General features: G+C 35.5%; 1 protein-coding gene across 3 annotated transcripts in view; it reads right to left on the reverse strand.

Moving 5' to 3' along the window:
* Positions 1-626: 626 nt before the first annotated feature.
* LOC145727143 (uncharacterized) overlaps positions 627-27,850 on the reverse strand; it is a 50,875-nt gene continuing 23,651 nt past the window's right edge. For all 3 annotated transcript variants that reach the window (XM_081976616.1, XM_081976617.1, XM_081976618.1), the window contains exons 10-14: positions 23,346-23,513; positions 22,299-23,054; positions 12,323-15,862; positions 9,495-9,727; positions 627-1,161 (exon numbers count right to left, since the gene is read on the reverse strand). In XM_081976616.1, coding sequence (XP_081832742.1) covers positions 921-1,161; positions 9,495-9,727; positions 12,323-15,862; positions 22,299-23,054; positions 23,346-23,513 — 4,938 coding nt within the window. In that variant the 3' untranslated portion in view covers positions 627-920. The remainder of the gene's footprint in view (positions 1,162-9,494; positions 9,728-12,322; positions 15,863-22,298; positions 23,055-23,345; positions 23,514-27,850) is intronic.

The following is a 27,850-nucleotide window of genomic DNA, read 5'->3' on the forward strand; positions in this document are numbered from 1 at the left end:
TGTCGGTAAATTTGCACGAGTCAAAGGAAATTACAATCACATAAGCCTAGACTTGCTTGGACTCGTAGTGCCGTTCCCAGACCAACTTGCCTTCCGATCAGTAGCGTTTTGTTCGTTGCGGACGCAGGCAGGTCTTTTGCTATTTAGAACTGTAGTTGAAAAATGGAGTGATAAGCTGCGGGAACTGCAACAACACGCTTTTTCTCTCTTGTACTCATTTTATACTTTGCGGAAGTAAAGAAATGTACTGCTTACACCACTGCCGTAACAAAACTGAATATTGCAAGTCGACTTGGTCTGGCATGGGCAGGCTCGGCCAAGTAAAATTTGGAGTAGACTTGGCGCACCGTTGGATCGACTAGGTTCGCAAACCAGTGCTCGGCCAATAGGTTCGCCGAGCCCAGAGACTCGCCGAGTCTCGCGCCGTGGGATCCCGGCTTTACAATGCCATCCATCCATTAAAGTTTCACCCTCCTGGTTTAAACCATTCTATCAGATCAAAATTAACGAATTTACCTATTGAGTAAAATACGAACAATCACCGTGCACATATTCGTAATAATATGGTATAACTGACTTGATGGATAATATCGGTTGGAGTAGGTAACAAATAAAACAAAAACCTCTTAATATAAATAAATTTTATTATCCACTAAAGCATTGAAAAACCTAAACAAATATATGACGTGGTCACTAGACCAAGACAAGACAAGAACATTTTATTATCAAACAACCATAAAATAAAAGAAACAGAACCTACTTTTTACACCATACCTACATTTAAAATTCACTGGTCTGTTTCATAGTTTTTTAGTTTCAAGAAAACTTGACAAAAAAAAAGAAAGAGAACAACTATGAACTAAAAAAAAGAGAAAAGCTAATTTCGGTACAGGGTATACAACAAATGCCATGAGTTACGCTTACTGTCGCCTTGACCGCTTAGTTCCACGTACTGGTTTGTTAAACACGACATCATCAACTTCCTTATCTGATGCTTCCTCGTACTCGATATTTCGTCTATTTCCCCTAGCTCTTCGTTGCTCTGGTAGAGGAGTCATAAATTTTACTCCAATCTGTTCGTTAAACGTTACTTGCCTTCCATTCTTGTGTAACGTCTCAAAAAAGGAATTGGCTTCAAGCTCATTACTTTTTTGGTATTTCCTAATTTGAAGTATACAAAAATAAGTAATAAATAAATGTCACTTATTTAGCTATTCAAGCTATACCATAGACTAAATGATAAGTACAGACAGCCAGCGCAATGTAATTAAGCACCCGAAAAAGAAGCCGTTTACGCACTAAAGCTATGGTTTCCTAGAAAAGCGGTTTAAGTAAGTTTGGACCGTCCCTACGGTGACCAAACCGTAGTTTCCTAGAGTGTAATGCAACGTCGTAATCAGTAGGAACTTTTTTGTGAACTGGTAAAAAATGGACGTTTTGAGCATGACATAACATTATTAGTATATTTGGATGACGAAGAGCTATAGGAAGACAAAATAAATTGTTTGGAGGTTTTCAAATTTTAGAGCTGCGCTATATTATTTTGAGTTACTATTGTGATTTGTGACAAAATCAATTAATTGTTCGTCATTTTTACTCGTCCAAATCACCTCTAAAGTGTTTAAGCCCATGATATTGAATTAAATTATCACCGCTACACGCAAAAAAGTTCAACAACTGTTTATCACCGCTATTACGGCGGTCATGTAACTGACGATACCGGTACTTTGCATTACGGTGACACTCGACGATTTCTAGGAAACCAACTCTAATGATTTGCATTGACAACGTTTTGGTGACGTCAGCGCTACATTACGACCGTAAAATGACGGCACCGCTTTTTTAGGTAACCGTAGCTTAAGGGCTTCCTAATGTATTTAGGTCGCTTCAGTTGTAGGTAAATTCTAAGAGATCTCTATAATGCGCTAGCAGGCGGCCAAATCGCACCTGAAGAAACTTCAAGCTGGGGAAAACACTGCGCTCAGGATAGCGGTGGACGGTCCATGGTACGTCAGAAACGTGGACATTCAGCGAGATTTAAATCAAGCAAAGCGCAGTGCAGATATTCCAAAAAGCGGAAAGCAGCGAAAATCAGTTACTGCGAGAAGCAGTGAACTACGACCCGGAGCTAGAAGCACCCCACAAACGACCTCGATACCAGTTATTGGATAACGGGTAATTATTAATAAGTTTTTCTTTCTGTTTCAGATAGACGACAATTCAGGACCAACCAGTCAAGAAAAGGACCACAATTCCCCCCAAACCTTCCCCCCGGGCGGCGAGGATTTTATTCTCAAAATCTGGGTAGAATCTTTCCGCAGTTATCCCGGTGCTAACTGGGCTCTGACTGCACTCCAGGCACTTTCCTCCTATTTGCCTACGCAAAAGGGGGAAAACCATCCCCCACTCACCAGACCCTAACTCCTCAAAACTTTAGGATGTAAAAACAGACGGACGAAAGCCGACTGTCTGAAGAAGAAGAAATGGAGGACAAGAAGAGCCCCTCCGTCAGCGGGGGCATCCTTTTCCCAGGACAGAGGATGCCGATGCAACTCTGGGAACTTCCCGAAAGGAAAAATTCCTGGACTTGTAGCGACTTCCTCTTCCAGACCTATCCTTTTGGTCTACAGCGATGGGAGGGAAAAAGCAGTAGTCTTGCTTGACCCATCTATCTGAAGCCGCTTTCCCTGCCAAAGAATATTGGCGCGTCATTGCAGGCATAGTTGTCCAACTTTTGCAGTATTTCTCATAATCCGCTTTCGTTTGCTTTCCCAGCTGTACTGCATAAGAAAGGTAACCGAACGCGTACGTAAATTAATAAGACGGCAAACTAAATGGGCTTATTGAGTTTTTATATTTCTCGGTGAAATGACTAGTCGATGAAACGTGTCATTCGTTCTCTAAACTGTATAATATATACATTTTATTTATTTTCCTTAAGAGTGGTTACTGAAATTTCTTAAATTAAGATTTGTACTAGAATTTGGCAGTTCTTATTTACAATAATTACATCTGTATTTAACGTTTTATGTAACTCTCAAAGCAAATAAAAAAACTAAGAAAAATTTTAGACAATATGTCTGTTTCTTTCCGAATATCTCTAAAACTAAACTGGTTACCAATTGAATCGGACCGCTCGACTTTTTCAAAACAAATTTGAGTTAAAATACTGCGTATTTTGAAATCAAAACAATTATAATGTCTGGTTTGGGGTATCGATAATAATGACTATTTATTTTTAAATAGATAGATATATAGATAAGATCACGTGACTCTTTTTTAACGTCAAAACAGAATCCTGAAGGTCACGTGACAGTTTTTTAGTTTTAAACTAATACACTGAATCACGTAACTAATTTTAGGATTAAAATGTCATTCTTAACGCCACGTGACAGTTTTTACGTTTAGAAATCGCGTAACTTTTTTTCAACGTCAAAACAGATCCTGATGACTATTAATTACTGATTAAAAATATAATTTATAATGTCACGTGACAGTTTTAAATGTCAAAATGTTATTTGAATTATCACGTTATCGTTTTTCAGACAAACACGTAACTCTCTTTACAGTGAAAATGGTCACGTGACTCTTTTTACAGTGTCAAATTTCCATAATCAAATTTATTTTTAAAGGTCTCTGATTTTTAATGCCAAAACGGAATCCTGAAAGTCACGTGACTGTAAATGGCAAATTATTATTTGAGAATAATCTGAAAATAAGTTTTTCAGTTTAAAGTCACGTAGGTCGTAGCGCAGCGTTCAAAGTAAAAATGATCACGTGACGATTTTCAGTAATCATTTTTTTTTAAGGTCTCGTGATTCTTTTTTTTACGTCAAAACGAAATCCTGAAGGTCATGTGACTGTTATAAATGGCGAAATCGTATTTGAAAGTTTACTTGACCGTTTTTAGTTTCAAACTAAATCCCGTGACTATATTTTATGTTTAAATACGATCCTTAACGTCACCTGAGTTTTTACATTTAGACTGATATTTTTAAAGTCACGTGACTCTTTTAAGATTCAAAATGGATCTCGCTGCTTACTTAAATTAATTTTCATTTCATTCCATTGCCACTGTTTGTCTATACTTATCATTTAGACTATACTAAGGTCTATACTAATGGGCTAGACAGAGATGGCAATAAACTTCGTAAGTGACAGGTGTTAGTCCGTCAAAACAAATGTGACGTCATCCGACAGTTCACATCACAGAAAGACTGATATCGAGGTTTATGTCCTCGATGTAACCACCAAATACCACGTAACAAGAGAGTATTTAAGCCCCTTATTTGACGGCTTTGTTATGGTTATTATGAGCAAGCGCAGAACAGAAATGACCATCCCTTAACTTTATTCAGGATAACGGATTCCGTTATTTACCGCTTCCCTTGTAGTTATCGTTATTTGCCTCGTCGCGGCGTTGCCATTAGTTTTTCTTGTCAGTTTGTTTGGGATTTAATTTTGTTCTTGACGATTACTTTTCCACATAAAAATTATACTGCACACAAAAAGCAGTACATTGCACAGACATTTTTTAATGTAAATTATTATTTGTGTGTTGAATTTTGCTACCGGAGAGATAACGTGCTAAAACAGCACGTTTTTCTCCGGTAGGTTGGAACGTTTGCAACATTGGCAACGTTGAAACAGCATCAGGGAGATATCTAACTTCTTCTTCTTCTTGAAATAGGCGTTCAGCCTGTTTTTCCAGCTTTAAAGAGTTCCTTGCGACATCCAGCTATCCCTCCACCTCTTTGGTGGTCTGCCTGGCGGTCTTCTAGAGTGTGATTTTCCGTCTCTCGCAATTTTAGCAATTCTATTGTCTTCCATTCTGTTTAAGATGTGTTGATTCCACTCTCGCCGTCTCGGTTTCGTCAATCTTACAATACCCTGTATGTCGCAGATTCGTCTAAAACGGCCCATACACTATACAATTAGTTGTACGACAAGTTGTACAACTCAGGTAGATTCCACCGTCGAAACGAAAATTGCATAGTGTGTGATGCTGTCGTCCAACAAGTCGGACGACCCGGTCGAATCGTACGGTAGTTTGACTGGAGAAAAATTTATCGTACGACGGCGTTTGAATACGACAAAACGGACTCAATTCGACATAAACTTAAAAAAAGAACTTAAAACTCTCGCAAATATGGAGATTAATACATTTTGGACTGAATTTATTGACCTCTATCGTGAGCAGGTTTGTTTGTGGGATGTGAAATCCAATGAATATGCCAATAAACATAAACTTTTTCCTTTCTTTTCTTTTTCCTAACTTTTCTTTCATCGTGAACTAAAGCGACCACTATTGCTGCTGTAGTTGTTTTTGACAACGAACGGGGCATGATGCTCTGTGTGCTACAGAAATTTAAAACGTACTGCAAATCTTTAAGACCGATTAATGCTCAGGTCGTTTGTGTTTGTGGCCAAAATCATGTGCAACTTGTCGCATCAATTGTCTGTTCAATCTATCGTACAACTAATTGTATAATGTATGGGCTGTTTTATTTCTTGGTTAGGTATTCTGTCACGTAGCGTGTGTCCCGTGATTATTGGCCTTACGCATGGTTTATACCAGGTGTCCAAGAGCACCCTGGAAAAATCGTATTAATGAAAGTTGTAGTACATATCACGGACTAGTTTTTTGTATTTTTTTCAGATCTCTAACTTGAGCCGTTTTGTCGTAAAACACGAAGAAAAATGCGAAAATTTAAACTTTTTACCTGCACTGTATACGCGGTTGTCGAGCAACCGTACCAGCAACAATGACCTGTTTATCCGTTGCTCGACAACCGCTTATACAGTGCAGGCTAAAAGTTTAAATTTTCTCATTTTTGTTCGTGTTTTACGACGAAAGGGCTGAAGCTAGAGATCTGAAAAAAATACAGAAAACTAGTCCGTGATAGGTACTACCACTTTCATTAATACGATTTTTCAATCAAATCAACCGTACAGGCGCAAAAAAATCGAAACCGTTTTCCCATGTTAATCTCCTATGTCCAGGGTGCTCTTGGACACCTGGTATATTCTGGTATTTGCTCTTTCAAACATCCGGCTATTCTAGAAGCCTTATATATTTGATTATTTACCTCAGATCTCCTGTCTTGATGGGCGGTTCTTTCTACCCCTAAGTATCTGAAGGACATGTTCTACTATTTCATCGTGAACAGCCACCGCCCTCTGTACAAGAAAGCCAAGAAGGAGCATGCCAAAAATTCCAATATGGCCGAAATAGTGGTTGACAGTTTGTATTTGTTTGTATTGTGGAAATTGAGTTTTTCGATGATTAAATTAATTTTTAAGGTTTAAAGTCAAGACTTGGGATTACTTGCCAAAGTAATTTTTGTTTGCTATTATATATTGTTGTTTATATGTTTATTGTTCTAGTGAAAGTGTAGTTTGTGTTCATTTTATTGTGTTATCACTATTGTTATTGTTCCTTCATTGTTCTATAATTTGTTGTTGGTTTTTTAACTTAAATTCTATTGCCTCTACAATATGCCGTCCACTTGTTGTTTGCCAAATTGTAAAAGCAATTTGGTGAAAGGCCCAAAAGTGTCAGTCTTTTACTTTCCAAAAGACCCTGCTCGAACCCAACAGTGGTTGAAAGCTTTGAACTGGAATGATTTTTCTCCAACACAATACTCAGTGGTAAGTACAATATGCTTTCTCATTCAGGAAACTTATTGCCTCTTACATACATAGATATGTGAGTTACATTTTGAGGCCGCCTGCATTTTGAGAGCAACAAAGGTTTAGAAGTTCCATTGGCACATTTACATTTTAAAAGAAAGGTCTTGGTAATAATATACAACCCATTTACCAGTTTTGCTTACCTAGCTTCAAGGATTTCCAAATTTTCTTTGATTGAGCAGTTTTCAGATTAGTTTGTTGTACTTTCTAGGACAAAGCTGGACATAGCTGGACTTTATTGGGTATAAAAAGCCATATTTATTCATATCTGGATCAGGAATGAAACGTTCTTTGATTTTTCACTCACAACTTCTAATCAACTACACGAAAAAATAAAAAAATAAAACATATTTTCTACTGCATTTGTATAGGTTTGTGTACAAAACGAAAACCTCTAACGCCGCCATTAAAATTGACATTCTAGGCTTTCTTGTACAGAGGGCGGTGGAACAGCTCCTTTGCATCTGATTTTGTCTTGTTTATCGCAATCGACATATTGTAGCGTTTCGCTGTCAGGTAGAATTGATGAAGTACTCCCATGGTAGCTGGTACTCCCAGCTCATTTTAGTTTTCTGATATAATTACTGCGTCATCCGCGTAGCACAGTATTGTTATTTCTCCTTTGTTAGTTCTGTAACCATGCCCCGCGTTTTTAACGTTTTATTATTTCGTTCATGATTAGGTTAAAGAGTACTGAGCTTAGAGAGTCTCCCTGTCTTATTCCTGTTGATATGGGCACTTCTTGAGTCAGGCTGTTGTTTACAAGTATTCTGGTAGTTGTATTGGTGTTCAAGTTTTTAATAGTTCTAACTATTTCTTCCGGAATGCTGCCCCGTCTCAATATGGCTGTAATGTCATTTAGCCTCACTCGATCAAACGCTTTGCTCAAATCTATGAAGCACATATACGCCGGTATTTGATTGATGACTATTTGTCGAATGATGAATATGGAGTCTGTGGTAGACCTATTTTTCCTGAATCCCTGTTGTTCTTCCATTATGGGTATTTATTGTGAGATGATACCGCATACGATTTTCGTGAATAGTTTCATCACGGCGATTAGGAAAGTTATTCCTCTGTAGTTTCCTGGTATACATGATATGTATATAAGATATCTAACCTAAAACCTAAATTTTTAAGCCCACGATCCCAATTTTTCTATCTAAATTTCCGAGAGCCAATCCCTGCTAATCCAAACCAATCAAGAATGTAAATAAACATTTATATTATGTCATTGTTTATGTTGTGTGTACCCTATAAAGAATAACGAGCTGTCAACTGTCACTCTATATTTGGTGTTATAAAAACTGTATTCATTTGTGCTGGGGTTATCGTTGTCGTTATTAAAGTTAACCATAACTTCGTTTAAAATTACCGTTATTGTTGGTGGCTTAAAATCGTCGTTGGTAACTACAGCGGGAAACCAACCTCCAAGTGTAGTTAGCAATCGTTGTTACGTGTGGAATTGCCAAAATGGCTATAAAAATCAGCTTCTAGGTATAATTTTATCCACTGTTTGTGAAATTCGGGCATTCGGATATGCTGGTCGGCGAACAGGGACACGAGAAAGTCCAAGCACTGCGGAGGTGGAGGTGTTGCAGTTTGTGCAATTTTTTCAAAAAACCTCCTACAGGACTGGCAATTTTGTTCATTACAGCGCCCAATAAACATTGGTCTACAGAGTGTTTCACGATAAATGCGTCATATTATAAGATTTGATTAAATATCAAAAAATAATCCTAGTTTGCTATACATATAAACCATGGTCTAAAGATATTTCATTATAGAGATATAGGGTGTTAAAGTTTGGATAAAAAAATATAAATATATTTATTTCTTTAAAACGGCTGCAGATATTTTCATAAAACTTTGTAGGTGTCAACTGTCAACCATAGAGGGCGTTTTGAATTAAAAATTGTATTTTTAAATTTTGCCAATGGCGTCCAATCGAACAGCAAAAAAAATATGTAAGCCACTGTTTTTCCAAAAAATGCAAATTAGTTCTGAATTCTTTATTCAATTTAGAACAGAAAAGGTATTGACATTTTCTGGTAGATTTTTTCGTTTTTGAGTGAAATGTAAAAAATCATACAAAAAGTACCAATACAATACTAAATCTTCGAGTTTAGTCACTATTCGATTAGTATACAAAGTTTATAATTATAAAGAAATAATTAATTTTAGATTTTTTAATCCAAACTTCAACCCTGTATCTCCATAACGAAACATCTTTGGACCATGGTTTATATAGCAAATTAGAGTCATTTTTTTAATGTTTAATCAAACCCTAAAATATGACGCATTTGTCGTAAAACACTCTATATATTACTCATTTTCTTAGTTATTTTTTAATGCACAATCCCACAAGCCCAACTAAACTCAATAGATGTGAGATTTGAAAAGCAACACAGAAAAATAATAAGCAAAACATAAGGCTTTTCCGCGTTTGTCAAAAGTTGTGACATTTGACAATCAGGCTGGTGTAAATAGTTGTTACCCTGATCTAACCGTTACGTCATAAACCTTTACTTACTAGGAAATGGACCTCTTGTTTGTAACTCTCCAATTATGTCACATCCGCTTCGGCAGACATATAGCACTTACAAAGTTTGTCGCCATTTTTCTGTAGCTCACTGATTTCTAACGTATAATATTGAAATTTCTGTACCTTTATAAGAACAAAAAATATTCTTTGACAAAAATAGTGCTTGGAATGGGTTAACAGTGTCAGTCAAAATAAGTTTAAACCTTTTAAAAACCTAAGTACCCAAGTAAACCTTTCTTTTACAAAAATATCTCACCTCGAGTTTAAACTAACTTCTGCAATATCTTCTGACTCTTCTTCTGTTTGTGGCATCTCCTCATTTTTCTTTCCCCTCCTGCTTCGAGGTTGCCTCACTGGCGGATCTGTTGATTCTTGATAGTTAACTCCTCGTCGTGTTGGGCGACCGGTTACATTTTCTTTCATTTCAATTTCATCGGGCTGAGTATTATCATCTTTCTGGCCCCGTTTGGATCTGGTCGATTTACCCACCTGTTTTAAAAAATACATAATGCTAAATAATAATATGGTAATGGGTTAGGACACATAGCTATTTAGTTCGATGTCCACGTTTCTACGTACAGTGCTGGTTTTTATATTTCGACACCTTCTGGCAACTTATTTTTACAGGTAGAAAAAAAACTATTAATACTAAATTTATACACTTTCTTTTCACACAAGCAAAGGTAAAAAAAAAATACAAAGTTATATATATTTGAAGTGTTAGATGGTGAAATAGAAATGGTCTTCGTAAAAAAGCGCCACCTGTCGACGAAAGGAAACAACTTTAGCCAAACGTTTATAGTGCATCTGAAAAAAGTGCGTTCTTCAATAATGCCAAACTCAATGCTCTAAGGGTGAAAACCTATGAGAAGACCACGTGGATTGACAGGGAGGGTTATATTTTCCACAAAGAATGACTATATCTTTACTCTGATCGTGCCTTTAAACGATTTCTTAGACTATTTTGTGTGTAAATTAACTTTTGTGAACAATTCTAGACGGTCAGGGGCATAGGCCCGACTTTCTGAGCCTCTTACGTATTGAGCTGGCAAATTGCTGAGTGTAGAACCAAAGAACAAGTCAAGTCAACTCAATGCTCTGCCACAAAGGGTTTTGAAATTATCGTACTTTTTTGTAAGCAAATTTTGACTTACCCCCATCACTTTATTTTAAGAGATGGAAAAAAAAGGTTTTATTCAAAGTTGTTGCTAGTAAACGTAGCTTCCCTTTGTAGGTATTTTTAAAGTGCCATTGCATTTAAAAACTTTAACACTGTAGTCATAAGTACGCACGTTTTCCGAAACTGAAAATATTTTCTAGCGATTCTTTGGGCTCCTTTTAATAATTTTTTTTTCCGACGCTCTACGATTAGCCGTATAGTCAAAAAAGCCGAGAGCCACTTTTTCGGACATCCTATACAGGGTGTTCCATTTTTGACACTTTTGTAGGAGACCTCGCTTATTTTTAAGATAGAGGGTTTCGTTTTTATCGCAGTTTGCTACTTTTTCATAATATTGAATATGGCTTGAGCAGATTTTGCAGATACAGGGGAAACACAAGAGAAAATTGAGTGCCCTTTTGAGGTATTTCAGATTTATCTAATCATTGAATCATTGTACAGGGTGTCCCAATAAGCCGTGCACGCGGCTGTTTCTCGAAAATTATACATAGTATGCTTACAAAAAAAAAAATTTTATTAGTAATTTTGGCCAAGGAAAAATGCTGGAAATAATTTTCAGGTTTCTAAATCCACCTCTACCACTAAAATGAAAAATGTCCAAAAACTCTGAATATTTAAATGGAAAGGTATAGTAAAAATCTCATAAAAGTAATCCCCTATTCTCTACGAAGAACTTTCCTATTTAACTTTTTTTTCTATCTCTTCAAATAAAGTGGTGAGAGTAGTTAAAGAAATGAAATATCTCGAAAACGGCTAATCGTAGAAACTTGTTATTGCGGCATTTTAAAGAGCATTTTCTGTCCTGTTCTGTCCCAAAACAATGTTCCATTTACTTTTCGGTCTTTTCGATAGCGGGCGTTTTTACAAAAATTGCACTTTTGTGCAAATTGTTATAGCTTCCTATTACTTATTCCATATGCAATCGGATTATCTATCGTTTTTAAAAAAAAATATTTTTTTTTGAATGAATGACCGCTATTATAACCAAACCCCATGCAACATACCTATAGTATTCTAATTTGATGAATAATGTAATGGCTATTCTTAACGGTTTTTTAATAACATCTCGTGTTACAAAAGAGATAGAGTACTGCAGTTTTCACACACCGAAAGATAATCTGATTGTTTATGGAATAGGTAATAGAAAGCTATACCATCGCATTTGATTTTTTCGATATATCTAAGATGAAAGTGCAATTTTTGTAAAAACGCCTTCTACAGGAAAGACCGAAAACTAAATTGAACATGTGTGTCGCAACATTTTAAAGAACAAAAAATGCTCTTTAAAATGACAGAAAAACGAAGTCTCTACGATCAGCCGTTTTCGAGATATTCCATTTCTGTCAAAGCAACCTTTGGACCATACCCACCACTTTATATGAAGAGACAGAAAAAAAGTTAAATAGGAAAGTTGTTCGTCGACAACAAACAATTACATTCATCGTATTTTTGCTATACCATTTCATTTAAAATTTTAAATTTTTCGGACATTAATCATTTTAGAGATGTTGAAACGCCCCTTAGCGGTGGATTTAGAAGCTGAAAATTATTTCCAGCATTTTCTTGTGGCCATATTTACTATACAGACTTTTTCCCGAAGCCATACTATGTATAGTTTCCGATAAACAGCCGCGTGCACGGCTTATTGGAACACCTTGTACAATACCTTCAAAAGAGCAGAAATGTATCGGGACGTAGAAACGTAAACATCTGATATTTTTCTGTATAATCCTTTTTATGGTGATCTATCCGTTTTTGTGTGACTGTGACTGGATATTTTCGGGAAAAGAGAATTAAACTCTTAAAATCTATTTTAATTGACTGGAATTTTAGATAATACCTAGTAAAAACATAAATCATTTTTCAAAAGCCAATAAGCCAAAAAAATGCTTATTAAAACTTACCTTGGGAACAGCTATTGGTTCATCAGCGGCAACTGGCTCTTTGTCTATAGCTGCATCTGCCTGATTAGGCCTCCTTCCTCGCGCGGATCTTTTCGGTTGCACGGATTCTTCACTAGGAACTTGATTTACAACTGTTTCTTCTGTATTTTCTGAAACAGCTTTCTTTCCCCTTGTTGTTTTTTTAGGTTTATTTAATTTAGCATCTTCGACAGCAACTGGACCTTCTACTAATGGAGATGCATTTTCTGCAACCGCCTTCTTACCACGTGTTGTCTTTTTAGGTACAATTGGTGCTTGATCTAAGTCTTCACCAGGAGTTTCTAATATATTCTTCAGAACTGCTTTTCTTCCTCGCGTTAATTTTTTAGGTTCTACTGGTTCCAAATCTTCTACACTGGCTGCTTCATCAAGTACTACCGTTTCCGGTATATTTTTGAGAACAGCCTTCCTCCGAGTCGAATTTTTTGGTTTTACTGGTTCCAAACATTTTTCAGGTACTAATTCTTCAACAGGTGTTTCTTCTATATTTTTCGTAATAGCCTTCCTTCCTCGCGTCGCTCTTTTTGGTTTCACTTGTTCCAATTCTACTTCCGCTACTGCTTCTTCTGCAAGCACTGCTATATTTTCTGTTACAACCTTTCTTCCCCGAGTCGAGTCCCCTTCAGCTTTTACTTGTTCCAGAACTATTTGGGCTACTGGTGCTTCAGCCAAAATTGGACTTTTATCTGTTTTTTTTACAACAGCCTTTCGTCCCTTTGTTGGCCTTTTAGGTATCACCGATTCCGGAATTGGTTCTTCAGTTACATTTTTCTCATTTCCACTAACGGAGGACTGTTTAGTTTTATCATCCACTACTTTGACTGCTTCACTATTATTTATTTTGTTTGATCTTCCTCGCCGGCTTTTAGCAGGTTCACTTTTAGTTTTACCTCTAGTCGATTTTATATTCTCCTCAGTTTCCAAATCTGAAGCTTCTTGGACAATGTTTCGCTTTCTAGTTACTCTCCCAGCAACTACGGGAGAGTTTTGTACACGAGTCGCTGAATCTTCTTTGACCAGTTTTCTAGTTGATCTTACAGTCTGCGCACTTTCAGAAAGAGTCGGCGTATCTACAGCACTTTCCTGTAGGTCATTTTTGTTTAACTTTCGTTTTTTAGTTGCTTTTGTTGGGACTTCGACAGATGAAATTTTAACCTGGTCATCGATTTCACGTACATCTTCCTTGGACAAGTTACGTTTTCCAGTTTTCTTTTCAGTTAGTCCCACCGAATTCTCTACAGGAATCTGCATTTCAACTAGACTTTTAGTTCCGTTTTCATCTTGAGTAGTAAGCTGAGGTGTTTCAGCATTAACATTCGTGCTTGTATTTATTTTAATTTGGTCGGCCACGACTTTATCGTCCGTTACCGTTCTTTTTCCTCTGCCTTTCCTAGTTCCTACCACTTTCTTTGGTTTCTCTAACAAACCATCATCGTTTACATCAATATTCTCGTTTATTTTTGCGCGTCGCGTATTTCGTTTGGGTGTTATCTTGGTAGGTTCCTCAACAAGCTCGAGAATTTCTTTTGAAACTGCTCGTTTTCTGGTAGTACGTCTAAGAGCTTCGACAGGTTTGTTAAGAATTTTTGCTTCCTCACTTTCTAAATCTAATTGGTTTGGATCTGATTTTATTGGTAGTTTGTTTTCAATTTTTCTTGAAGTGTGTGCGGATTTAGGTTCTTCAGAACCAATGGTGGTAGGTGTAATTGTAACAGTTTCCGTCTTCCACTCATCCACTTTCGGAACAATTTTCTTTAAGTTGACATCAGTAAAACTTCGTCTACTCGCACTAGATGCTGCCAAGCTAATCAATGTAAAATTAGAAGTTGCTCGTCTAGATAACGGAAACGCATTTTTAGACTGTTGAGTAAATCGAAACAAATTCTTCCAAGATTTAACTTTAGGGGTTTTGGTTTGAGCTCCTAAAGTTTTCCTGCGATTGTTAAATAAAGTTGCTTTCCGCATATTTAAGCTATAACCTTTTCTTCGCCTTAATGGTTGGTTTAATGAGACATTGGCCAGTACTTCTGAATAATCGGATTCCTGTCTATCAGAATGTTTGTTTAGGTATGATTTATTCGCTTCTGATTGGTCAAGACCGACCGATAATTGAGGATATTGTGCCACGGTTTTTCTTCGGTTAGTGGAATCTCTCAAGCTGGGCTTTTGTGGTGAAACACTGTGACATATTCTTCTATTTTTTATTACATTATTATCATGTACGTTTGCAAAAAGATCTTCATCATTATTCAAATTATGTTTTAGTTCTGCACTATTGTCTTCATTCTGTGAATTATTCATATTATGTAACTCACCACTTACAGATTCATCTACTAAAGAGTCTTCAATGCTGCATTCAACTGCAAATGGTTGGTTGCTTGTGTTAGTGCTTTCAAACTTTTGGTAGTTGCCACCACCAAAATCGCCTACTGTTCTGCGGCCTTTTGAAGTTCTAAGCGGTGTTGGCTTCTTCAGTGATACGGTTCTCGTGTTTTTAGGCTTTTTAATTGGGGTTTTCAAATCAGCATCGGTTAATTTTAATGACTTTCTGCCCAATAGTTCTCCATCGTCCACATTCTGTTGGTGGATGCCCGAATCTGCGAACAAGTCACTTTTAATCTTACTCTCTGATTGAGGATATTCTGCTACTGTTTTCCTACGGTTAGATGAATTTTTTAAACTGCGTTTTTTTGATGAAACACTTAAGCAGGTTTTTTTCACGGTTCGAATGTCTTTAGCACGGTCGAGAAGATCAAAATCATCAACAGAAGAATCTATATCTTTTGACGGTCCTGCGCAATTAACATCTTCAGGTGAAGTTTCGATGTAATTATTAGCGACTGTGTTCTCATCATCAAAAGAGTCATTAGGACTTGATTGTCGGTTGTCTATATTTCTATGGAAGTTTCTAGCATTCTGGGTATTCCCGGACGAGCTTTCTTCAGATCTGTCAACGGTTGTTCGACGACTTGTAGCACTTTCTAATAATTTTTTTTCCTTGAGTGATAAGCATTTTAAATTTTTTCTGTCCGGCGTTTTATTTTTTAACAAAAGTTTTTGGTTAGTATGTGCAGTTGACTGGGGATATTCAGCTACAGTTCTTCTGCGATCGGTTGCATCTCCCACGCGGTGTTTTTTTGGTGAAACACTGTGAGCAGCTCTTCCCCTCTTCAATTTATTATCATTGATTAATTCGTTCTTTACTTTGATAGGTTCATTCTGTGAATTGTTGGCAACGTCGCTGGCATCAACAAGTGAATCCTGCTGATCTGCATTAAAATTAGTTGAAACATCTTCAAAACGGTCTTGGGTTTTAAGTCCTTTTAAACTTGTTAGTGAGGTTTTCTTTTTAGAAGAATATCCTTTAGTAAATCTTGGTTTTCTATCTGGAGTTTCTAGTATCTGAGCATACTCAGTGGTCTTGCGTGGTTCGCTCTTCAGACTTGGACTATTACCTTCTTCTTGATTATGATCCGGAGACTTCAATGATTTGTTTAACGCCTGAAAGCATATTTATTTATAATTGACAAATATCGCTATTACAAAAAAGTTTAAAAAAAAATTTAAAATACAGGATAAATACTGTACTTTACGCAATAGGCAACTCTGTTAATTTTGATTTGACTGCTTAGTTTAAATTAATAAAGCTGCAGTATTCTTCCTGTATCGCCAGAATCATAGAAAACCTAACATAAATAGAACTAAATCTGCAATACTAAGCGATGAGTCACTGTTTTGCCAGTTCTTTGAAGAGTTTATCGCCGCTAGATGGCGCCAGCACCACACATATTGATTGAAGAGCCATCTACTGGCTAGTAAGGGAATTATAATGTGGCAGGAAATTTAAACGGTTCTCTTTATAATTTATGACGTTAATTTTTTGCGAATTTCTTACGTCGATGTCGATCTTAGCGTAAATAACTATATGGTAAATCAACACAGATCTATAGCATCGACGTATAAAAGTTACAAAATCATACTTAGTAGGTGAGTATGTAATTTCACAGACATTGACTGCATTTTCCGTCATATGTAGCAACTAAAGATAGATATAAATTTATTTAGTAATCATCAAACAGGAAATAAATAAAGATAGCAGAGGATACTGCAACATAATATTGATATCTTAGTAACACCTAAATTAGGTATGTTGTATAAATATTGAGAAAATATCTTAATTTGCGCACTTCTAATAACGACTAAACTTTCAACAGTCCAGATCAACAAAAACCTTAAAATCCTTTTCCAAGGAGCAAAGCTTTTTAGAAGGGTTGGAAAACGTAAAGCGGCTACTACCACTGTCTGGTTTACAACCAGGAATCACAGAACTAGCATTTCCCATGTTTTTAAAATAACTGATTAAGGAAATACTCACAAAACAGAAAAAAATTACAACCAAAACAAATGTTTCTGTTAGAAACGCAGGTTAGAAATAGGATTTAGGGTTAAGATATAGGAAAAAAAAATTAACAGGTTTATCTTGATGTATGACATGACAGTATTGACACAAGTAAAATCTGACTGGCCCTCTTGCAGTCATTTTTTCTTCAAAGAACCTTCATATGCCTGGCATCAGGCTACTCCTATCAGTTTAGTGTCTATTTTTAGGTTGTCTATGGCCTGAATCTGATGTGAAAATTGACACATGTCATTCACTTCGTCTTCACTCGGATTTTTTTAAATAATTTTACAAACTAATTTACTTTCTCTCTACAGGGTAATTCAAATTCAACCCTCACCATTGAGATCTCGGAAACTATAAGACATACGAGAAAATTAAATTAAATATTTAAAATGAGACAAAGTTGCGTAACTTAAAGCTAAAGTATTCCGAGTACTTCCAAAGATATCCGAAAAAAACTGAAAATTTGATTTTTCGTTTTTATTTATTTCTAACACTATTTGAAGTGACATGCGAAAACTAAAAGCACCTGTTCATTGCGCCTTTTTCTCGGCTATTTGATCATTTGATTTGAGATTCAAGTTTGCCGCCGGACGTTTTGTTTGTCGGCAGTCATCATTAACTTTCTGAGTACGCCATATTGGATTATTATACGACAAAAGTGGATTTTATTCTTATTTCAGTGATGTATGACAACTGTTTTATGAACATTACTTGGTTCTTTTAAAAGCCAAGATAAAATTAATTAAACTTGCACTTAACATTATAAAAGAAAATTAAATATGAAAAAAAATAAAGTTTTTAAAATAATGACCTGAAAACTTTCTCTTGGAATCATAAACGAGCGGTTTAAGTTAAAGTTAATGGTAAGAAATCTCTTCTTCTGATTAACCTAAATAGTACAGCAATGCTTGTGCGGCGGTTGCTATTCTGGATTCTTGGATTTCGAACTTCGTTTGACTTGCTCTCCAAGTGCTTGTATTCAATTTTTAATAAACTTAAAAATAAAAATAATTAAAAATTAATAATAAAGTTGTTTTATTTGAAAAATTTTTATTGAACGAAATATCAACAATATTTTTTTACGACGTAGTCGTGTTTGGCAAGTACTGTCAATTAATGTTCATAAAATTTCCAAGGAACTTAAAGCCAACTGCATTAAAAATAGTTTTTATTGAATCGATTAGCCATTTATGAAGCCAACCGTAAGCTATTATACAGGGAACCTATACCTTGCCTAGAGAATAGGATTTTAAGCAAAAAGTTGTAATAAAGTTGTGTCCGAAAATGCATTGTTACCGAGATACAGAGTAATAAAGTTTCAGATTTTATTACATAACTTCATTCATTCTTGAAATAGTAAGATTAATTTTTCTACATTCACTACTATCCTTTAGGATCTCCACAATTACAATGTACACATTGTAGTGAAAATGTAGGACAGGGTTATACTTTTTCAGGGGTCAATCTTCCCAAACTTTTTTGTAGTACGCCACTGATCATTAATTTCAAAAAATCTGAATTTTTTCTTTAATTTAGAAACTTTTTTGTCTCTTGCATTTTTTCCGTATTTGTCGCCGTTTTCGAGTTATTTGCAAAAGTGCTTAGGAGTGCACATGCGGCGATTCTGTGAACCAAATTTTAGTTTATTAGGACTTATTTTCAAAATATTGCTAGTCCTCCTTTTATGTTTAATGGAAAAACCTTGTGAAAACAAGAATGGATGAAGTTATGTAATAAAACCTTTAAAAAAAGCTCAAACTTTATCGCCCTGTATCTCTGGTAACAACGCGTTTTTGGACACAACTTTATTACAACTTTCTGCTTAAAATCCAATTCTCTAGGCATGGCTTAGGTTTGGCCAATTAACCCTGAATAATACGAGAGTCACGTAATTTAAAAAATCTCAGTTCGAACTGAAAAACGGTCACGTGACTCTTTAAACATTATTTCGCTATTTACAGTCACGTGACCTTCAGGATTTCGGTTTGACATTAAAAAAGAAGTCACGTGACTTTAGCAAAAATGTTTGATTATTGAAAATCGTTATACGACTTTATGAACTGTAAAAAGAGTCACGTGACCTTTAAAAATATATTTTATTTTTGAAAATCGTCACGTGACCGTTTGAACATTATAAGGAGTCCGGTGACTCTTCAAATAATACTTTGACATCTAAAACAGTCACGTGACCTTTAGGTTTTCGTTTTGACGTTAAAATAATTGAAAATTGTCACGTGGCCATTTACACTGTAAAGAGGGTCACGTGTCTTTAAAAATATCAGTTTAAACTAAAAAACGATTACGTGATCCTTCAAATGACATTTTGAGATTTAAAACTGTGTCATGTGACATTATAAATTCCATTTTTAATCTTAAAAGAGGCGCGTGACCTTCAGGATCTGTTTTGACGTTAAAAAAAGTCACGCGATCTGAAAAAAAAATCGTCTAAACATAAAAACTGTCACGTGACGTTAAAAATTGCATTTTAATCTTACAAATAGATACGTGATTTAGTGTATCAGTTTAAAACTAAAAAAACGGTCACGTGAACTTCAGACTTTTAAAATAAATAGAATCTTCTCTTTATTATCGATACCTCAAACCAGAAATTCTTATCTTGTTTAGTTTTCAAAATATGAGTAATTTAATTCAAATTTATTTGAAAAAATCAAGCTTTCTTACGCAGTTCAGATGGGATAGCAAAAGAAAGCTCATTATAGGAAATACTGCAAAAGTTGGCAACTATGTCTGCAATGACAGAGTTTACCTACAACTGAAGCAGCCCAAATACAGGGTGTCCAGTAAGCATATGATCAAAAGGGTACTGTGACATTCTTTAGATGGAAAGGTGACAATTTGACGTAATGGTCATTAGAAAAAAGTGTATGGTTCCAATGCTATCGATGGTCAAAGTTCTTGAAAAAAAATCTATTTTCGGAAATATTTGGAGAACGTTTTGATGGATTTCAATGAAACTTGCTGAGGACTTGTCTCTAAGTAAGGCTCATGGTTTGATTAAACTACCATGTCCATTTGCCTTTGGCAAGTGCTAAGTTCTTCAGTGACTGGGTTCAAAAATTACCAGAACTTTTTATTTCGTCGTTAAAATTATTTTTTTATTATTTAATCTGATGTATTGGTCCTTTTTCAAGGTTTTACTACTCTTGGTAAAATCTTCTAGCATTCATAGTTCTAATTTGATAACTATAAACTAACTATCGAAGTTTTGACATTGGTAAAAAAAATAAAACATAATTTTCTATTGAAACTACCAGCCAGATATCAAAAGCAAAAGATTCTCAAAAAAAATAGAAACTACAACAAATGTTCGATATGCCCACGATTTTCTCGGATGCATAGCTGGATCCTTCGAATGAAATTAAATTGAACCTTCCTCAACATTTCTGCATCATCCCGGATTACGTTCGCCTCGTTCTGCACCCTACGTATTAACTCTTCCTTGGATTCCACAGGAGTAGCGTAGACTTTATTTTTTAAAGCACCCCATAAAACAAATCTAATGGTGTTAAGTTGGGGGACCTAGGGGGCCATTCGACAGGAACATCTCTCCCTCTCCTTCTGATCCAATTGTGTGGGAAAAAATTGTTTTAATGTGCAGTTACATATCTATTAATGTGTGGAGGAGCACCATCGTGTATAAACCACATCTGAGCACGCACATTGAGAGGGACATCCTCCATTAGAACAGGCAAAGTATTCACTAAGAATTCAAGATAATTTTCAAAATTCAAGCGATGGAGCAGGATATGATATGGAGGATATGATTCCGGCCCACACACATTTATGCGGAATTCCAGCTACAAGTGATCTTCCGCGTTATGATGGAAATTATGTGAATTAAAAACACTACTTCTAGTTAATAAATACAGCGTCATCAGTGAATAAAATGTTGCTGGTAAACTTTGGGTCACGTGCCCGCGCATCTTCAATAAAGTCATCTGTCAAAATCGGGTGGTAGAAGCTCCTGAACAGGCGTTGCATGATATGGATGAAGGAGCTGCCGTCTTGTGATGCAATTATCTGTACTTTTTGGTACGCCAAATTCCAGTGCTAAACACTAATATTTGGGTCTTCAGCGACCCTGTTTAAAATGTCCTCTTCAACAGCAGCATTACGAACTTGAAGACGACCCACACGATCAACGGCTCTAACACCAAATTGCCCTGTCTCCCGTAAACTTCTTTCAATCCTTGCAAATTTCCGGTAATCTGGAAGTCGTCGATTTGAATATCGCGCAGCGTAGACGCGAACACTCTCACGCAAGTTGTCTTCGCAAAACCCGAAGACTTGATCATGTCAGTCATTTCTTCATTTGAAAACGCCATTACTTTTGTTTGAAACAATTTTTTTGAAACTGTCACCAACGTCAAAACTGTTTAGTTATCAAATTAACTGGTGGCTACGTTATTTGCAATAAAAATGTGTAAAATGGAAACTAGCAGGGGGACACAAAAAACATGTTTTGCGGAAGAACTATGAATGCTAGAAGATTTTACCAAGAGTAGTAAAACTTTGAAAAAGGACCAATACATCAGATTAAATAATAAAAAATTAATTTTAACGGCGAAATAAAAAGTTCTGGTAATTTTTGAACCCAGTCACTGAAGAACTTAACACTTGCCAAAGGCATATGGACGTGGTTGTTTCATCAAACCATGAGCCTTACTTAGAGACAAGTCCACAGCAAGTTTCATTAAAATCCATCAAAACGTTCTTCAAATATTTCCGGAAATAGATTTTTTTTCAAGAACGTTGACCATCAATAGCATTGGAACCATACACTTTTTTCTAATGATAATTACGTCAAATCGTCACCTTTCGATCTAAAGAATGTCACAGTACCCTTTTGATCATGTGCTTAATGGACACCCTGTACATTAGGAAGCCATTGAAGCGTAAACGGTTTCCTTTTTGGCCGCTAGATAACGGCACCGCTTTTCTAGGAAACCATAGCTTAGTTTAGTTAGTGCGAAAACGGCTACATTGCGCTGGTTGTCTGTACTTATCATTTGGTCTATAGCTTTATAGAAAAAACCTGGTTATAAAAATGTATTTACTAAAATAAATGACTCAATATAGATAGCTCAAATTTCCGTTAAAACTAATAGAATCGGTAAAATTGTTCTAACAAAACGCAAATTGCAGTTTTATGTTAACAATATTAGAAATGTGAAGTAGTAGTCCATTTTTTCTCAAAGTGGAGGTGTAAGTGTAAAAGTGATGGGAAAGAACACACAACCTCGTCAGACGACAGTAATGTTTGGCCTTACGGCATATTAATTTTAAACTTGGGTCTTGCTGTCTCCCCTTTAAAGAAAGATAGCCGGCGTTTCACCTTGTCATATGGGGTATGTTTGATCCAACCATTTAGGGGTAATACATCATGTAGACTTTCTAACTTTCTTTTTTTAAATTTTCCAGTCAATTTGCTACCCTATATTTGCTAAGTCACTTTGAGAAGTTGAATGGACGAAATAAAATATTTACAAATTAATAAATGAACAAACTCACCGGTGTTTTGCTCTTTCTGGTTGACTTTTCCACATGACTATTATTGAAGTCCACACTTTCAAAATCGGCATTGACGTTCTCCGACTGCTCCCCTTCATATTTCTTCATGGACTTAACCAAACTGTTACTACTTGCAGAGTTTCGTTCACTTCTTCTTCGGGAAGTGTTGAATGAAAATTCCACTTTATCATTTACATTGTCTAAGCTCTTGTTTCTGGCAATACTACTTGAACGTCCGCGCCTGGACGTTCTATCAGATTTCTCTAACAGCTGTTTATCAAATGTATCATCTCCATCCATAAGATCTTGAGCGCTCAAGTTAACATGTTCCTCCACCCACTGAGCTACTCTAGGTGAGTACAGTGGTAAATCACCCATGGTTTTCCTATATTTGTCATTTTCTTTAAGAGATTCACCCTCTTTTTGACCAGTTAAAGACCTTGTCCGTCTTGAACCGTAAGACTTTATAGGCTGTTTTCCCGTTAAATTTGTGAACAAATCTTCGGAATTTTCAATGTCACTTCCGTCGTGCAACATTTCAATGCCTGATACGTTGAACAAATTAGCGGCACCACTCACGTTGCGGCTCAGATCGTTTACAGGAGATTTTTGTACTTTGGGGGACATCAATTTTCGTAAATTTGGTACTTTAGTTAAGTCGTTTTTGGGCGATTTTGCAGGAGACTTCATGAGTTTTTTCACTCCAACGAAATCACTCAATCGATTCGCCGGTGATTTTTGTTTGCTTTTAGGTTGCTGAAATTCAATTGACAATTAATAGTTATTTACGTATCAAGGGCTGAAAGAAAAAGATTTCTTAGTTCTTATTTCAGTTTATGGTACGTAAAACGTTTTACGCACAAATGATCTTTTAGACGGAAAACGGCAATGGGCTTTTTTGCAACTTTGCTGCCCATTGTCTAAATAGATGATCAGAAGCTCTAGGGCGTAAAGTAATTGTTTCCGCCACGAAAACCTAAACGTAAACCAACATTACAGAGCCATTTGTGCGTAAAATTATGTAAAACTGTTTAAAAAAATACTTACAAGAGGTACAGCGGTTTCTTCAACTTTTGGCCTCTTGTTCGCCTTCGTAGTGCTGCCGTAACTTTCTCGCAGGCGTTTTTTAGAACGAATAACGCTTTTCGTGATTGACTCAAAAAGACCGGGAGTATTGATCGGAGTTTTGAAGGCTTCCTCATTCAAATTGCTAATCTGGTTAAAACAAAAACTCTATTAACTGCAAAAAAAATATGTAAAATTTTGCTTTTTGTAAATAATAAAAGCAACCAACCTTTGACATCTAATGTGAACGATTTACACGTCATTTGACAGATTTTTTAAATGCTTTTTTGGCTTATTTCTTCTTTTTGTGCTAAATTTATTTTTTTGTGCTTATTTGCTGCTATTTTTTGTATGGTTTTATTTAGTATAGTTTAATTTACAATTGCAATAGCTGTATTGAGGTATTGAGAGACATCTGAGAGACAAAAACATTCCAATTATCTGTTTCAAAATGGGTAAGTGTCAATTTACAAATTTAAACTGACCACATAATTTCCAAATGATCCGAAGTAGTCTAAAAAATTTAAAAACATTCCAAAACACTATAAAAGCTTCAAAATGCCTTGCAAAAGTGTACAAAATAGTCTGGAAGCTTTCAAAAGCTTTTAGAACAGTCTAGAAGCTCTCAAAAGATTTCAAGACAGTCTAAAAGCTTTCGTATACTTCTAGAGCAGTTTAACAGCTTCCTAAAGTTTCTAGACTGGTCTACAAGGTTTTAAATGTCTTAAGAACAGTCTAGAACCTTTAGAGCTCTTTAAACTGTAAACACTTTCTAAAGGCTCCTAAAGTAGTCTAAAAAGGCCATTTTAACTAATTATAGCATGGAGAACACGAATCTGGTGTCCGTTTTGCTGTAACTGCCTCCATTTAGTCACTGACTGAGTTTGAAATTAGGACATTTATGACAGTTTTCAAGACATAGCACCCTTAAAAATTATATTTTGACAAATTACAGTTTACGTCACATTTCTACCATTAACCTAAACTAACTAAGGCAGTTAAAGACAAGTTTCAAAATTCAGTTTTTTACTTTTTAAGGTCGACCGGTGCGTTGTATGGTAAAATGTTATATTTAATTAAAGATATTGTTATATAGTCGTATATAACTGATATTGCGTCTCTTTGAGGGGCGTACATGGCAAAAATTTCACACTGCTAACTCAAACCGTTTTCGAGATATTTAGAAAAATGTCCGAAGAAAAGTAATCAAGTCTGACGCCCTCCAGCTTCCTCCAGCTCCTCCAGCAAGTTAGCGGTGCCCGCTCAATGTCACGTGACAGCTCTAATCATTAGCCACTTACGATCATTTAAAACTCTTGTCTAAACGGTACGTTACAAATAATCAAGTTATTTGGGATATTTTTTGGAAAAATGCACCAAAAATTTGTCAAAATAAAGATTTTTTTTGACCTATGCTGACCGCCGCCTGAATTAAAGTGGTTTTTAGTAAATATTTCGAAAACGGTTAGATTTACATAAAAACTACAAGAGTGCAAAATTGCTCCTAATGGACCACTAAACCAAACTACGTAACGTTTGACCTTCAATACAGTTCCCTGTATACAGGGTGTGCACAAAATTGTTAGTGGATCATTATTTTTGCTCACCCTGTACACAATTTTTTGCTCTACACCATTGAAAAGAGCAGTTCAAGACGATTTGTTTGAGTGGTTGAACCACCCTAAACTCTCAAAAATAACCAAGCTACAGGGTATTTTTGGTAAAAAGTGCTTTAAAGTAGTTTTTGGAAAATATCTCGAAAACGGTTAGAATTACAAAAAAAACACTACAGAAACTCCAAAATGCTTCTCAAGCAGTCGAAATTCTTCCAAAAGAGTCTAGAAGTTTAAAAAAGCTTTTAGAACGCTTTAAAGACTTCCAAATAATCTTCAACTAGTCTAGAAGCTTTTAAAAAATGTCAAAGCAGTCTAAAAGCTTCTGTATGCTGGTAAAGCAGTTTAAAAGCTTCTAAAAGTTTCTAGAACCGTCTACAAGGTTTCAAATGCCTTAAAAGCAGTCCAGAAAAGGTTTCAAAAGACTATAAAAACTCCAAAATGCTTCTAAAATAGTCGGAAGCCTTTCAAAACAATCTAGAAGTTTCCAAAACTTTTAGAATAGTCTAAAAAATTCCAAATGCTCTTCAACTAGTCCAGATGCTCCCAAAAAATTTCAAAATAGTCTAAAAGGTTCAAAAAAATTCTAGAATCGTCTAAGAATTTCCAAAAGCATTCCAGAACCTTCCAAATGCTCTTTAAGTAGTTGAAAAGAGTCTAGAATCCTTCGTATGCTTCTAAAGCAGTTTAAAAGCTGTCAAAAATTTCTAGAACTCATAAAAAGTAAAAATATTTGCATCTCTGAAAGAGTTCTGTGCTTTTTTAAAGCATTTTACAGATTTTTATGCTTCTTTGAAGAAAATAATTTTGCTTATTAAGCGCTTTTTTTCACGATTTTAGTGCTTTTTAATCCGGACTCTAGTTATGACCGTCATATACGTTCAAGTACATTTCCGACCGAGTTGTGTAACGGGTGAGTCACTAACGATAAGGATGTAGGCAAAGCCCTTCTTTTTCGATTTCTGAGCAAATATTTTATGTTTATACAGGTGTGGTAGAACTAAAACTGGTCATCGGAAAATCGTGTAACTCACAGAGAAACATAGATCATTGCATGCGCAAGACAAAGACAGAAAACCTAATAAAATATCTAGCAGGCGAACACGAGAAATATTGCCAGAAGCTAATCTGAATTCATCCACTAGGACTCTGGATAACATATGTTTGTTATTGACCTATTCAACCATTCCTCGTTATTTTGATGAATCAGTTACTATTTGTATGTTTTCTGCTTGTTTTGAATAAAATGAAGTACGTGTAACTGTTTAGCATTCGAATAATTGTTGCGTTGCGATAGCTAACTCTAATTTTCATCCGTCAAAAGTTAAAAAAATCAAACAATACAGAAAATAAATGGTAAACAGGGACTGACTAGACTTGTGTGCTATTTACATACAAATAAGACTAATAAGAGCGGCTCTAGGAAGTTAGACTAGTGGCTCTAAGAAACTGACCTCATACAGTTTCAGTTGAAGTTCCTTCAGAACAAGTTGGTCAATAAGAGAATAACGAGAAAATTTATGTTTCACCCACGTTCACCTATCCATTTTAATAAATAATACCGAACAATGAATAAATAATACCTTGGAAATGGTGTAGGTTATAGTGTCCATAACAACCCTTTTTTAATATTAGCAATGGCATTTTTATTCTTACATGCCATAAAAACTTTAAAAGTAATAAGCCTTCATTAGCTTTTGCTGCATTTTCTTTTCTGGAATTTCGTTCACTTTTAACGAGTTTCACTGAATGACAAGATTCGTTGTCTGACCCATATTCTGTCAATTATGATTATGTAGCAATTTATATAGTGTAAGGTACAAATATAGCGGGTGATTTTCTTATGTGACAATATGAAAGTCACATCCCTCAGGTAAAAAAAAAACACTAAACAACATACCGGTAAAGGTATATCTTACTTTTTCATTGCCAGAAACCGTAAAAAAATGCTGAATTAGGTGAAACATAAAACGTATACACCACACAGCCATTAGGGAGAATATAATGTTCATCAGGCCGAAACAAAAAAAAATTGTAACTGTGTATAGGTTTTGATTTTTTTACAACTAAACATAGCTTCTACAAAGTTTAGACGCTTTTAGTAGATTTCAGTAAAGTTGGTAAAATTTTATAGTCATTGTTTTCAGAGTTATCACATAAAATTGAATTTTTTTAAATCAAAGGTATAGTATTTCTTTGCGCCATAAAAAATACAATTTTTCTCTTTAAAATGGACTATCACAAGTTGTCTTTCGTTTGGAGAAAAAACTCAATTTTGTAGCCGACACGGCTTGGCTAATAATCAAAAAGCGACATGAGCCGCATGCTTAGTAACGTTATTCAACAGTTTTGTTCCACGTCACGTCTCACACAATAATACAATTATTGAGTTTAATTAATGATTTTTGACTGACTTAAGAGATAGGAAAAAACGAATACCTAGTTTCAAATTTTTTTTTTCAGATAGGAACTAATCAATATTTCAAAAAAAAAATAACGTTTTGCAGTAATGCGCAAAACAAATTATTTTTGGCAATTTTAAACAACCTTTTAATTTTGTTATGTTTGCTTTATACCTAAACAAAAGTTTTACATTATTCTAACACTTTTTCCAATAGATTCCAGTGGCGTATACAGGGTGTCCCACGACGAAAGACATCGATTGATATTGGAAAAAGTATAAATAGGAGAGTTTTGAAAATTTGGCAGGATACTGATGTGGGCATGCCCAATCCAACTAAAATATTTTCAAGATGGTTGCACTTCCGTTTATACCGGAAGTCGATCACAACTTTCTTATTTTAAATAGAACACCCTATATATTATTACATATTTGGATTCCTCACAAAATTCTGACCAACTTTTGTATAGAAT

This window comes from Ips typographus, linkage group LG3 (genome assembly GCF_016097725.1).
Source record: "Ips typographus isolate SLU linkage group LG3, UJ_Ityp_2.0, whole genome shotgun sequence".
Taxonomy (NCBI): Eukaryota; Metazoa; Arthropoda; class Insecta; order Coleoptera; family Curculionidae; genus Ips; species Ips typographus.